Below are 15,083 nucleotides of genomic sequence, written 5' to 3' on the forward strand. Positions count from 1 at the left end.
CACCCTTGTAGATAGCAACCCCCCTTGTAGATAGCACCCCCTCTTGTAGACAGCAGGCCCTCCCTTGTAGACAGCATCCCCCCTTGTAGACAGCGCTTCCTCTTGTCCCCCTTGTAGACAGCAGGCCCCCCACTTTGTAGACAGCGGCCCCCCTTGTAGACAGCACTCCCTCTTGTCCCCCTTACAGACAGCAGCCCCCCCCCCTTGTAGACAGTGGGCCCCCTCCTTGTAGACAGGGACCCACCCTTGTAGATAGCACCCCCCTTGTAGACAGCAGGCCCTCCCTTGTAGACAGCAGCCCCCCCCCCCTTGTAGGCAGCGCTTCCTCTTGTCCATCTTGTAGACAGCAGCCCCCCCCCCCCTTGTAGACAGCGCTTCCTCTCTGTCCTCCTTGTAGACAGCAGGGTCCCCCCTTGTAGACAGCACTGTCCCGTTCCATCGCTCCACTGTCCCGTTCTCCCGATCGCATCATGGCGTCCTATGGAGGAGCATGTAACATACACATCACTCTGCTTCCTCCATAGCGTTACGCTGGGCGCAGGGGAGGAGTGACGTGTGTGTCACATGCTCCTCCATAGGACGCCATGATGCGATCGGGAGAATGGGACAGCGAAGCGGGGCCACACACCAGCAGGTATCTGACATGGTATCGGGGACATTAAACAAGTCCCCGATACCATGCAAATGCTGAGTATCGGCCCCAATACCGATACTAGTATCGGTGTCGGGACATCCCTAGTTGTTACTGATTAAAATGTAAGACCTTTTTTTAAAAATAGTTGTTTAATTTTTTTTTTTTTTACATGTAATAAAAAAAATGGCTCCTGATAATCCCACCACTAGGGGTTCCCATACCAACTGTTCCCATACCAACCAGTCCTGCAGCAGCATCAGGCTTCTCCATAAGCAGAGCCGTAGCTGCCATCAGGCACAGCTACAGCCTGTAAGGGGGGTGCAGATGTGCTCCCCCTCCTTCCCCCCCCCCCCCCCCAGGACCCAGGCGGCCGCTGCAGTGTGTGGGCCGGGTCCCTCAGACGCAACTGCGCATCTTTAAAGGAGCAGAGGCACAGATGTGCTCCCGAGGTGGACTTTATTACCTCCTAGGCAGCCCGCGGCGTGCAGCCCTTTAAGAGTACCGCAGTGGCCACCTGGGAGTAGACTGGGTCAGCGGGACGTCACGTCAGTGATGACGTGTGATGTGTTCCCGGCAGGGTGGCAGAGAGGAGTGCGAGGCAGATGCGCATATGCCCTCCTCAGTGCCTCATTGTGTCCTGGGCCTGCCTGAGCTGCTGCTGAATGTGCCAGCACCAGGCCTCATGTTGAAAACTCCTGCCACTGCTGCCATTGCCACCCACCATATAGGTAATCCGCCCCACCGGCCTGTCCCCCCACCTGCCTGCCAGAATCACCATATACATATAGTTAACCCCCACCTACCTTCTTCCATCCCCCCCACATGCCTACCACAGTAACCCCCCACCTACCTAGTGCCATAATCCCCACCACCTGCCTACCCCAATAACCCCCTCCCCACCTGCCTACCCCAATAACAAACCACCACCCCCAGGCCCCACATACCTAACCACCCCTCCTACCTAATTACTGCATCCTTAAGATACGTTCAGATGAGCGGATCAATAGCATATTTTATTCTGCAGATCCGCCGCCGAAGGACCAATACAGGGTGCCTTTAGATGTTCCTGCTTGGAGAGGCACAGCGCCGCTACGAGCAGACACACTGATGCGATGTGCGGTTCGCTGCGCATGCATGGTGTGCTCGTACACATCGCAGCCGCTCCCCCTGCTCCCTGAGCTAGGCCGAGAGCAGCCGCGATGTGAGAGTATACTCGCATGCGCGTGGCGACTCACACATCGCAGTGTGTCTGCTCGTAGCGGCGTATTACCGCTCCGAGCAGGCACATCTAAAGGCACCCTGTAGCGGTCCTTCTACGTAGGATCTGCAGTGTAAAATATGCTGTGGATCCGCTCGTCTGAACGTACCCTTAAAGGGGTATTTCGGGTTAGGAAAATGTATCCCTTATCCATAGAGTAGGGGATAAAAGTTTATTTGGGGGGGGGGGGGGGTTGGGGGATAAATTTTCCTAACCCGCAGTACCCCTTAAGGCCTTAAAGTAGATGGGTCATCCAGATCTTTTATTAGCCATTATGCCCTGGCTGATATGATATAAAACAAACTGGACTTACCTGGCGTCGCTCTTTTGGTGTCCAGTCCTCCGTTGCTGTCTTCTTCCTGGTTGCCCATGATCAATGAATTAAACTGCAGCTCAGCTAATTGTCAGCCTTGGCCTGCAATAGGCTGAGCGGCAGTGTGCTGTATTGAGCCCTGGCCCTGGTCGTCATCCTGGTGCTGAGGCTCAATGCATCACATTGTGTCCCACCGGACATGGTGGTACATGGCTGTGCCCAGCAATTATCTGTGACATGTTGACCAGGGGCAACCAGGAAAAAAATAGCAGTGGAGGACTGGAGCGGTGATATCGGGTACCAAGGAAGCTGCGGCAGGTGAGTGCAATTTGTTGTTTTAGATGCTGGCAGCCCGGGCATAATGGAAAAAATTGCGCCACCAATTGTACTTTGTAATTAAATCACTCATTATACCACAAAATCTACAGTGAAACAAAAGTAAAATTATTTGAAGAGGGAAATAAAAATGAAAAGAGCCATTTTGTACGTTTTCGGGACTTCCCTTTCTACCAGTGCACTTTTCGGTAAAAAAAATATAACACCTTATCTTTATTCTATAGGTCCATATGATTACAATAAAACACAATTTATATAGGTTTTGTTATATTTTACTACGTTTAAAATTATAACTTTTTGTATGAAAATCAGTATGTCTATAATTGTCCTCTTCTGACCCTATAACTATTCTATTTTTCCATATACAGGTATGTATGAGGGCTCACCTCCTGCGCCCTTCTCCGGTCCCCTGTGCCCTTCTCCGGTCCCCAGACGCAATCCTCTTCCTGAGCTGCAGTGTGACGCTTGGGCCTAGAGTGACATCGGGCCCCAGTGTGTCATGCTGCTGCTTAGCTCGCCGAAGCGGGACATCACTACAGTCAGTGGTTGGCTCAGCAGCAGTATGACACACAGGGCCACGATGTCACTCCAGGCCAAAACATGCTGCAGCTCAGGAAGAGTATTGCACCCCAGGACTGGAGCAGGTCACAGCGGGAGTGCTGGAGTTGAGTAGAGGTTTTTCTACTCACCTCAGCTCTGCCATGAGTACTCTCCTACAACTCTATCATGAGTCATGGGCAAGAGATGACTCATGGACAAGGATGCATCTGCATGAGTAGACACACCAATCACCTCCCACCACCACAAGGAGGGACACACCCCCTTCCCCTGAGTGGATTTCTAACATTGTGAGATAATGAAAAGAGGTATTTATATAATAATTATGGGTGATAGAGGCATAAATATTAGATGTACATGGTCAGGATTAGGTACTGAGTAAAATACTATTTTTCAATTTTCTTTTTGTTGGGGGGGGATTTGGGAGAATCTGACATGTATGCTTTAATTATTTCCAGAACAGATTTGTAAAATAGATTTTGAGTAACAGTGATCAGATGATGTTGTTGAAAATAAAACCCCAATTAAATATCACACCTGTGATCTGTGAATATTGACACTTGCATAATTCCCTTGAGCAATCCATTTGGTGGTTTCTGATACTCGAAAACCTGTTCCTGAAAGATTGATACTAAACTGCCCCTATGAGAGAAAAATAAAAAATGTGACAATACAAATGTAACCAGCAATGCCATGATGATTGCAGTACTTCAGTCACACATTCACCTGTGGACACTTGGCAGCACTGTAACAGTCCCCTGCTGTGGCAAATGGAACTGCTCTTCCAAGCAGTGTGCGAGCATAGAGAAGATCTGTAGCTAAGATGATAATGAAGACATTATTTCTGATAACTATATCATTTCCCAAGTTAAATAAAGGTAGAACCTGGCCTGACCTCAGAGCTGATATCTATCAATATACTCATGAACATTCATACTCTCATAAAGTTTTAACTTTGGTAGATTTTTCCAAATAAAATAAGGTACTGCTGCTTTAATGATGTGGGTCACACATTTTCCTACTAAGATATAAATAAATATATATATATATATATATATATATATATATATACACTGCTCAAAAAAATAAAGGGAACACTTAAACAACACAATGTAACTCCAAGTCAATGACACTTCTGTGAAAACACACTGTCCACTCAGGAAGCAACACTGATTGACAATCAATTTCACATGCTGTTGTGCAAATGGAACAGACAACAGGTGGGAATTATAGGCAAATAGCAAGATACAACCAATAAAGGAGTGGTTCTGCAGGTGGTGACCATAGACCACTTCTCAGTACCTATGCTTCCTGACTGATGTTTTGGTCACTTTTGAAGGCTGGAGGTGCTTTCTCTCTAGTGGTAGCAGGAGATGTAGTCTACAACCCACACAAGTGGCTCAAGTAATACACCACATCCAGGATGGCATATAAATGCGAATTGTGGCAAGAAGGTTTGCTGTGTCTGTCAGCGTAGTGTCCAGAGCATGGAGGCACTACCAGTAGACAGGCCAGTACATCAGGAGACGTGGAGAAGGCCGTAGGAGAGCAACAACTCAGCAGCAGGACTGCTACCTCCGCCACTGTGCAAGGAGGAGCAGGAGGAGCACTGCCAGAGCCCTGCAAAATGACCTCCAGAAGGCCACAAATGTGCATGTGTCCACTCAAACGGTCAGAAACAGACTCCATGAGGGTGGTATGAGGGCCCGACATCCACAGGTGGGGGTTGTGCTTACAGCCCAACACCATGCAGGACGTTTGGCATTTGCCAGAGAACACCAAGATTGGCAAATTTGCCACTGGTGCCTTGTGCTCTTCACAGATGAAAGCAGGTTCACATGTAGCACATGTGACAGATGTAACAGAGTCTGAAGATGCAGTGGAGAACGTGCCTGCAACATCCTCCAGCATGACCCGTTTGGCAGTGGGATAGTAATGGTGTGGGGTGGCATTTCTTTTGGGGGGCCGCACAGCCCTCCATGTGCTTGCCAGAGGTAGCCTAACTGCTATTAGGTACCAAGATCAGATCCTCAGACCCCTTGTGAGACCATATGCTGGTGCGGTTGGCCCTGGGTTCCTCCTAATGCAAGACAATGCTAGACCTCATGTGGCTGGAGTGTGCCAGCAGTTCCTGCAAGAGCAGGGCATTGATGCTATGGACTGGCCCGCCCGTTCCCCAGATCTGTAGTGTGGTTTTCCATTTTAATTTTGAGTGTGACTCCATATCCAGACCTCCATGGGTTGATAAATTTGATCTCCATTGATAATTTTTGTGTGATTGTGTGATTTTGTTGTCAGCACATTCAACTATGTGAAGACGAAAGTATTTCATATGATTAGTTAATTCATTCAGATCTAGGATGTGTTATCTTAGTGTTCCCTTTATTTCTTTGAGCAGTAGATATATATATATATATATATTAACATATTTGTAGAAACATACTTTTGATTTGCATTGAGATGATGTCAAGCCTTATTTTGTTGAAGACAGTCACTCCAGCTGCAAGATAGTCATTTTTGCATGCACAGTCTTGCCTTCTGCTCCCGTTGAATGGACATTCATATGGATTTCTCAGCCTGCTCAAATACAGAAAAGGTATAATAAAGATAGTCCTAGCCATTCTAATTATCGAGTACAAAGGGATGTGTTATTTTTTTTAAATACACTTTCTATTTTGCAACATGTAGTATGTAGGCTGTACACATCATGAAGTTACAATGTATTAGTATTCACAAATAATATTGGTAATGCATCCAAGTTTTCTACCTGTACAATGCCATTCTCAAACAAGCCTAATCTCTTAAAGGTTTATTTCCCTTTTATAAACTGATGGCATATAGCTAATGATATTACTTTATGATCCCTGGTCCCTGGGGTTCAACCACAGGTGCACCCACCAATCCTGACAAGGAGGTACAACACTAAATCAGCTTAAGTGTTGCATCTACTCTAGTGTTTTTCTGTGCACGGTGCTTTAAGGCCACCTAATTTGCAGGGGACTGCAGCACTACCGTGTTCATGTGAATATGATATAGCATTATTTTACAAGAATAACCCATTAAATTATTTAATGTCAATTAGAACATCCCTTCTCTGCTTGCTCTATACTGCAAAGATCCAGTGCTAAAAGCTAAAGCAAAAATTAGCTCTCACTTTAACTGTGGAAAACACAGTAGTAACACCACTGTACTCCTTTTCCATAAAAAATCAAGGGGTCAGTTTAAATACTGTATGCAGAAGACCGAGGTTCAAGTTTATGATTCAGAACACTTTTGAAGTTGCTAATCCAAACAGCCCATTAAATCTATAAAGTGTGTGCTTATTCTTTGCAACCAGGAGAGCATTAAAAACTCTTAAATACCTATAGCCAAATACTTCTGAAAAGTTATCCCCTTCACCTTTAACCAGTGTTATGTATTCTTTTGGATCATCTGACTGCATTCCTGAACAGTAAATCTGAAAGACATAAACAAGACTATAAGGCAAAGTAGTAAATACATTCTTAAATATTTGTTGTGATTCACATTAAACTCACCTTTACTTTTCTGTTGGTAATTTTCAATGAATATTCACCATCTACTTGAGTGTTATTTAAAAAGTGCAGTTCTTTGCAGCTCTTATAGTCACCTATGAATATTAACATGGTAGGGGGATTATTTTGTCATATTTCATGAATATCCCTAATAGTGACCAAAATATAATCTAGCTTAATAGGTTATGTTTTACAAAATACACAGTTGTGGCAGGCACCTGTACATAATTTTAGCACAACAAACACATAAACAGCAACAGACACAAAACTTACAGTAGGGCCCAAAAAACTACTGTACTGTTCTGCGTTGCAAAACAGACACCAACTGATGCCAACAGATCCCTTTAACAGGGTCTGTCTGGTATCCATTTATCTTCAGAATAGGCCATCAATGGTAGATTGGTGGGGGTCTGATTACCAGCACAGAACCCCATAGATCCACAAGGACCATGGGGTTTGAAACTCCTATTACACGAACACCCCACTTTCTTAAATTTCGATTCTTCATATAGCTTATTAAAAAAATTCAAAGTTTATCAGAAAAAAGATTCTTTCACCTCCCAGTCTACTAATATAGGACCTGATTCTAAAAGAGAAACCATATCATCAGGGTGTAGAGGCTCTACACAGTATGATGACATGGCTGTTGCCATGAAAGATGTAGGGGAGGCCATAAGTTGGAGTCGTCTTTGTTGAACAGTATAATGCAAATGCAATGATTTGGCATATTAGAAGAGAGCAAAAATTTTGATTAGTGGACTGGGGCCTGTGAGCTTTATTAACTTTTTTGGGAGATATATGAATAAAAAATTTAGGTTTTATAAAGGCGGGGGGTTTGAGTAAATAGGGTCTTCTACCAGCCGAGGTCCTCATGGATCTACTTTTGGTTTGGTACATAACTTCTTGTTGAACCCAATTCCCTTTGGGCATTTTTGGGGCATTTTTTGAGTATTAGACTACCAGCACCTCCCAGAACTATTTAAACCAGAGATTACATCTAATTGAAAATATCAGTAAATCATATTAGGTATGTCCCATATAAATCCTTATGAAAGCAAAAGCACTTACAGTATTTTGACACACATGATTTCCTATCTCGGGGTTTCACATGTGATGGACACAGGTCACTCGAAACATTGTTTTCAGTCATACATACAACTTTTCTTTCCATGAAGCCAATACCACAGGTTGCAGAACACTGTTTGAAGAGTGTGCATAGTAGAATTAATTGCATAGTCAAGTAGCATTCACAGCATTAATATATGAACTTATATTCAGTGTCATACCAGTAATGGTGCTCAATCACGTCGGAGTAGGCGTGATTACAGCCCGGAGTGGAGAGACTACCCCCAGGATGAAGAATGCCCCAGGGACGACTTATAACTGATTTACATATGGCATGGGACAACTTTCAAACTTATTTTCACCAGAATCCCTGCCAGCCCTGAAGGCAATGGGACATCGTAAGCAAGCTGATTTTACCCTATACTGCATAACCTGTTGCCAATGGTTAGATAGGGTAAAATTTATTCACAACCCTAGTCTTCATCTTGTTTGTTGCTGTGACTTTAGAGTGTGAATAAATTAAAGGCCTCCAAAAAAGTGTGCTGCAAAGAAGGCTGTGTCACATTGTGTCTGCCAGTTTCATCCAGGAAAATATAAGAGATGAGATTATAACAAGCTGTGGGTGAAAGCAAGTTTGCTGCATACAGAACATGCATTCAGAAAGGTTACAGAGAGCTGAGCTGGTCAAGTAAAAGATTTGCTAAAGAGGAGAGAAGCAGAGAGAGGATTGGAGATGTAGGTAGAATAAGATATGTGTGTGCTTGAAGAGAGGATCTAAATTTTTAAAACAAGTCTTCAAAGGAAGTGAAATAAGTAGGTAAAATGGGGGGGGGGGGGGGGGGGGGGACTCTTTACTAGGTATATGGGTTTGGGAGAATTCAAAGAGTTTGACAACTAAAGTGCATGACCCCCCATGAACAACAAATCCGTATATGACTACAACCACAAAGAAAAATTAATAAGTTTTGTATTTCAGAACACTGTTATTTTAAAAGAAAAACTGTATCCTCAAGGCCAAAATAACTGTATCCACGCACCAGATATATAGATCTTAGTTTACTTTCACATACATACATTTTTTTTAATATAATCTGAAATGTTATACTAAACCTTGCTCCATTTTCCAACTTTCCAAATGAGGGTTTGGACACAATTTCTCCCGCTGCATCTCCAATCAAATGAATATTGCCGTACAGGACAGCTCTTGTACCTGACAGTTCGTAAGCCATCTCTATACTGATTATGCCTTGAAGGCACTTTTCTGCAAATGGTCAGTCTTGGTTTGAAGCCAAACCAACAACTCCTAGGACACTACAAAAGAAAACAGAAATACAATATATTAACTTGTATGTATAAAGTGGTCCCCCAACATACGATGGCCCGACATAGGATCATTTCAACATACTATGACCTCTTAACCTCTTCAGGACACAGGGCGTATGGATACCGGTTGGGGACCGGAGTCGGATGCCTGCTGAAATCGTTCAGCAGGCATCGCGGCATATCGCCCAGGGGGGTCATTATGTCCCCCCATGTCGGCGATGGCTGCAATTCAGCCCAGCGATCTGCGGCAGATTCCGGGTCAATCGGGTCTCCAGTGACCCGGTGACCCGGAATTACAGGCTGTTCGGGGCCGTCTCTGATGGCCCCAAACAGCCATAGCCAGCAGGGGTGAGGTGGCACTGGTGCCACCTCACGATCGCCCTGATTCCTCGGCCGGTTTACCAGCCTACCAATCAGGGCACCTGCTGAGGGTGTCACTCCCGCAACCCGCTCCGCCCCTCTTCCGGAGGACGTGAGCAGGTGCGGGAAGAAGACCCCGGGAGCTGGGGACCCCGATCCCCGGCGTCCCTGTTGGGATCGGGGCCCCAGGAGCAGCGGCGGCAGCGAGGGACTGACCTGGGGAGCAGCAGTTGGAGGTGATTGACAGCCTCCTGCTGTTGCTTAGCAATAAGGGAATGCTGGGAGTTGTGGTGGTCTGCCTCCTGCTGTTGCATAACTACAGCTCCCAGCATGCCCTTTTTGCATGCTGGGAGATGTAGTTATGCAACAGCAGGAGGCAGACCACCACAACTCCCAGCATTCCCTTATGGGCTTGCTGGGACTTATAGTTTTGCAACAGCTGGAGGCACATTTTTTCTATGGAAAAATGTACCTTCAGCTGTTGTATAACTACAACTCCCAGCTTGCACAAACAGCTAAAGTGCATGCTGGGAGTTGTAGTGGTGCATCTGCTGGTTGCATAACTACAACTCCCAGCATGCCCGTTGGCTGTCGGTGACTGCTGAGAGTTGTAGTTTTGCAACAGCTGAAGGCACACTGGTTGTGAAACTCAGTTTTTTTTTTTTTTTTTACCTAACTCAGTGTTTTACTACTGGTGTGCCTCCAGCTGTTGCAAACTACAACTCCCAGCATGCACCGTACATGCTGGGAGTTGTAGTTCTGAAACAGCTGGAGGCACACTGGTTGTGAAACACTGAGTTAGGTCACAAACTCAGTGATACATAACCAGTGTGCCTACAGCTGTTGCAAAACTAAAACTCCCAGCATGTACAGTCTGTCAGCGCATGCTGGGAGTTAAAGTTTTGCAACAGCTGGATGTCCCCCCCCATGTAGATGTACAGGGTACACTCACATGGGCGGAGGTTTACAGTAAGTATCCGGCTGCAAGTTTGAGCTGCTGCAAACTCTCTGCCACAGCTCAAACTGCCAGCAAGAAGCTACTGTGAACCCCCGCCCGTGTGACTGTACCCTAAAAACACTACACTACAATAACACAAAATAAAATAAAAAGTAAATAACTCGACATATACACATATCCCTACACAGCCCCCCCCCCCCCCCAATAAAAGTGAAAAATGTCTGGTACGCCACTGTTTCCAAAACAGAGCCTCCAGCTGTTGCAAAACAACTACTCCCAGTATTACCAGAAAGCCACTGACTGTCCAGGCATGCTGGGAGTTTTACAACAGCTGGAGGCACCCTGTTTGGGAATCACTGGCGTAGAATACCCCTATGTCCACCCCTATGCAAGTCCCTAATTTAGGCCTCAAATGGGCATGGCGTTCTCACTTTGGAGCCCTGTCGTATTTCAAGGCAACAGTTTAGGGTCACATATGGGGTATCACCGTACTCGGGAGAAATTGGGCTTCAAATTTTGGGGGGTATTTTCTGCTTTTACCCTTTTTTAAAAATGTAACATTTTTGGGAAAACAAGCATTTTAGGTAAAAAAAATAATTATTTTTTTACATATGCAAAAGTCGTGAAACACCTGTGGGGTATTAAGGTTCACATTACCCCTTGTTTCGTTCCCCGAGGGGTCTAGTTTCCAAAATAGTATGCCATGTGTTTTTTTTTTTTTTTGCTGTCCTGGCACCATAGGGGCTTCCTAAATGCGGCATGCCCCCAGAGCAAAATTTGCTTCCAAAAAGCCAAATGTGACTACTCCTCTTCTGAGACCTGTAGTGCGCCAGCAGAGCACTTTTCACCCCCATATGGGGTGTTTTCTGAATCGGGAGAAATTGGGCTTCAAATTTTGGGGGGTATTTTCTGCTATTACCCTTTTTATAAATGTAACATTTTTGGGAAAACAAGCATTTTAGGTCCAATTTTTTATTTTTTTTTACATTTGCAAAAGTCATGAAACATCTGTGGGGTATTAAGTCTCACTTTATCCCATGTTACATTCCCCGTGGGGTCTAGTTTCCAAAATGGTATGCCATGTGTTTTTTTTTTGCTGTTTTGACACCCTAGGGGCTTCCTAAAGGTGACATGCCCCCCAAAAACCATTTCAGAAAAATGTTCTCTCCAAAATCCCCTTGTTACTCCTTCCCTTCTGAGCCCTCTACTGCGCCCGCCGAACACTTTACATAGACATATGAGGTATGTGCTTACTCAAGAGAAATTTGGCTACAAATACAAGTACAAATTTTCTCCTTTTGGCCCATTTTGGCCTTAAGGACTCAGACAATTTAATTTTTACGTTTTCATTTTTTCCTACTCGCCTTCTAAAAATCATAACTCTTTTATATTTTCATCCACAGACTAGTATGAAGGCTTGTTTTTTGCGCGACCAGTTGTCCTTTGTAATGACATCACTCATTATATCATAAAATGTATGGCGCAACCAAAAAACACTATTTTTGTGGGGAAATTAAAACGAAAAACGCAATTTTGCTAATTTTGAAAGGTTTCGTTTTCACGCCGTACAATTTATGGTAAAAATGACATGTGTTCTTTATTCTGAGGGTCAATACGATTAAAATGATTAATACAGGTCCTAGCATTAAACGTGCATGATCACCCCTTGCCTCTATGGCATACAATCGGGGGCACACTAATTCCTGCATGGACACAGGAGAACTCATAATACCATATACACAAAAAGAAAATCGAGTTCAAACAACTCCTTAATTAAAATCATGATTTTATTAGTACAATTTTTAAAAACAATGTGAACAGACGCCAATAATTGAAATTGGGATTAGGTTAGGTTCCAGTACAAAAAAAATAGGGCTACTGCCAGCTGCAATGGGCTAACATATAATATGATGTAACAAGTAATTAATATAATATCTCAGTCTCTAAGAGAACTGCACTGCATATCAATTATTGCTACTAAAGTGCTCTATATACGGTATTTAAAGTATACACTAACCACAATTGTGGGTATAATAGAATATAAATTAGTGCAAACAAATACTTAAATAGATTTCAACTCGCATGTGCATATATATACAAAGATATAATATTGCGCAATGATAGTGTGATGATATAGTCGTAACACAAGCGCTTATCTATGGATCCATGCAGACTGCAAAGAGACACAGAGACTGGTAAGATAAAGTGCATATAGTAAACTTACCCATATTAAGCTGCAGAGCCCAGACCCCTACGATCGTTTCGGTTTCCCTTTATCAAGATCGTAGGGGTCTGGGCTCTGCAGCTTAATATGGGTAAGTTTACTATATGCACTTTATCTTACCAGTCTCTGTGTCTCTTTGCAGTCTGCATGGATCCATAGATAAGCGCTTGTGTTACGACTATATCATCACACTATCATTGCGCAATATTATATCTTTGTATATATATGCACATGCGAGTTGAAATCTATTTTAGTATTTGTTTGCACTAATTTATATTCTATTATACCCACAATTGTGGTTAGTGTATACTTTAAATACCGTATATAGAGCACTTTAGTGCTCACCGTACGGGATCATTAACATTTTATTTTAATAGTTCGGACATTTACGCACGCGGCGATACCAAATATGTCTATAAAAAAAATGTTTACGCTTTTTGGGGGTAAAATAGGAAAAAACGAACGTTTTACTTTTTTATTGGGGGAGGGGATTTTTCACTTTTTTTTACTTTTACTTTTACATTTTTTTACATTTTTTGTTACACTTGAATAGTCCCCATAGGGGACTATTCATAGCAATACCATGATTGCTAATACTGATCTGTTCTATGTATAGGACATAGAACAGATCAGTATTATCGGTCATCTTCTGCTCTGGTCTGCTCGATCACAGACAGAGCAGGAGACGCCGGGAGCCGCACGGAGGAAGGAGAGGGGACCTCCGTGCGGCGTTATGAATGATCGGATCCCCGCAGCAGCGCTGCGGGCGATCCGATCATTCATTCAAATCGCGAACTGCCGCAGATGCCGGGATCTGTATTGATCCCGGCACCTGAGGGGTTAATGGCGGACGCCCGCGAGATCGCGGGCGTCGGCCATTGCCGGCGGGTCCCTGGCTGCGATCAGCAGCCGGGATCAGCCGCGCATGACCAGGGCATCGCTCGATGCCCGCGGTTATGCATAGGACGTAAATGTACGTCCTGGTGCGTTAAGTACCACCTCACCAGGACGTACATTTACGTCCTGCGTCCTTAAGGGGTTAAGGCCAAAATGGGCTTGGTCCTTAAGGGGTTAAAGGCCATCGAATGTTGAAGGCCGCATCAACATACAATACTTCTGTGTGTCAGGGCCATCGCAAAATCGGCTATCCGGCAGCGCTGACTGCTTGAGCTGCCGCTGGATAGCCATTCAATGTGCCTCATGTGCCCCGCTGATTTATACTTACATGTCCCCGCAGCTCCGGCCCGTCATTTAGCGGCTCCTCTGCTGCCGCTGCCCTGCGCTGTTGCTCTCCATCGCCGTCATTACGTCACTGCTCACGCGGCGTGAGCGGCGACGTGATGATGGCGACAGAGAGCGACGGTGCAGGCAGCGGCGAAGTAGTGATACGGCATCAGAGGAGCGGCAAACTAATGGGCTGGGGCGGCAGGGACATGTGAGTATGATTGAGCATCCATGGTACAAATCCCTCAACATACAATGATTTCAACAAATGATGGTCCGCCTGGAACCAATTACCATCGTATGTTGAGGGACCACTGAATTTGATATTTATCAGTATTCTGCTATTGCAGCTACTACGGAAAATGACAATTAAAAACCCAATACATAAAACACAGGGCATCATTTACATAAACAGTGGTTGACATCCTATCATAAAAATTGGACACTTTTTTTTGATTCTTTCTTTTTGTGACTGGACACAGTGAGGGCTTAATGGAGTACTCCGCCCCTAGACATTTTATCCCCTATGCAAAGGATAGTTGATAAGATGTCAGATAAGATGTCTGATCATGGGGGATCCTGCACTGTGCACTCAACCACAACCATCTTGCCCCCTTCCAGAGACATGAATGGAGGGGGCATGACATCACAACTACTCGAAACCGGTGTTCTAAATGTTCAGAGCACTGGGATGCCGGGCCAGAGATCACGGGGGAGGGGGGTGGGTCCCAATGGCCGGACCCCCGCGATCAGACATCTTATCTCGTATCCTTTTGATAGGAGATAAGATGTCTAGGGGCAGAGTACCCTTTTAAGAAAGAGGACTGAATCTCAGAAAGCATACCCGCTACATCTACAGTACAAGAAACATTTCTATAGTACTTTTGTTTGACATAATGCCAAATATCTTGCATTGTCTGCCTCAAAGTTGTTTATTGGATGATAGCCAATACCTGAGAGGAATCTTCAGTCACAACAATATGCTTGCATGCAGTATTTATGCACTTCTTAGTGGCAGGAGGCTTAGCAGCCGAATCACAATAAGACTCATTCACAGATCTGCCTTCAATATCCATACATTTTATTTCCCTCCTTATTTCTTCTTGAGTACAATCTGTGGAACACTTATGAATACAGTGTTATTATAAGCACATCTTTTATATAAACAGGTATGTAACATTTAAACTGAAATTTCAGGTGAAAGCATAACTATAGTATTATTGATATGTAAAGCAAAGTTTGATGTATTTACAAACAGCATATGTGGAAACTATTCTGTAAATGATAACCATACCAT

At 44.4% G+C, this 15,083-nt stretch overlaps 1 protein-coding gene across 3 annotated transcripts in view; it reads right to left on the reverse strand.

The window, feature by feature from the left end:
* The window catches only part of ADAMTS20 (ADAM metallopeptidase with thrombospondin type 1 motif 20), a 306,378-nt gene that overhangs the window by 7,047 nt on the left and 284,248 nt on the right, over positions 1–15,083 (reverse strand). The window contains exons 31-38 of one of the 3 annotated variants that reach the window (XM_056573961.1): positions 14,740–14,910; positions 8,808–9,008; positions 7,701–7,830; positions 6,636–6,727; positions 6,462–6,556; positions 5,543–5,676; positions 3,826–3,917; positions 3,637–3,741 (exon numbers count right to left, since the gene is read on the reverse strand). In XM_056573961.1, coding sequence (XP_056429936.1) covers positions 3,637–3,741; positions 3,826–3,917; positions 5,543–5,676; positions 6,462–6,556; positions 6,636–6,727; positions 7,701–7,830; positions 8,808–9,008; positions 14,740–14,910 — 1,020 coding nt within the window. Of the gene's footprint in view, positions 1–3,636; positions 3,742–3,825; positions 3,918–5,542; positions 5,680–6,461; positions 6,557–6,635; positions 6,728–7,700; positions 7,831–8,807; positions 9,009–14,739; positions 14,911–15,083 lie in introns of those variants that run through there. The other 2 variants (XM_056573960.1, XM_056573962.1) reach the window with 2 other exon arrangements.

The sequence above is a fragment of the Hyla sarda genome, chromosome 4 (genome assembly GCF_029499605.1).
Source record: "Hyla sarda isolate aHylSar1 chromosome 4, aHylSar1.hap1, whole genome shotgun sequence".
Classification (NCBI taxonomy): Eukaryota; Metazoa; Chordata; class Amphibia; order Anura; family Hylidae; genus Hyla; species Hyla sarda.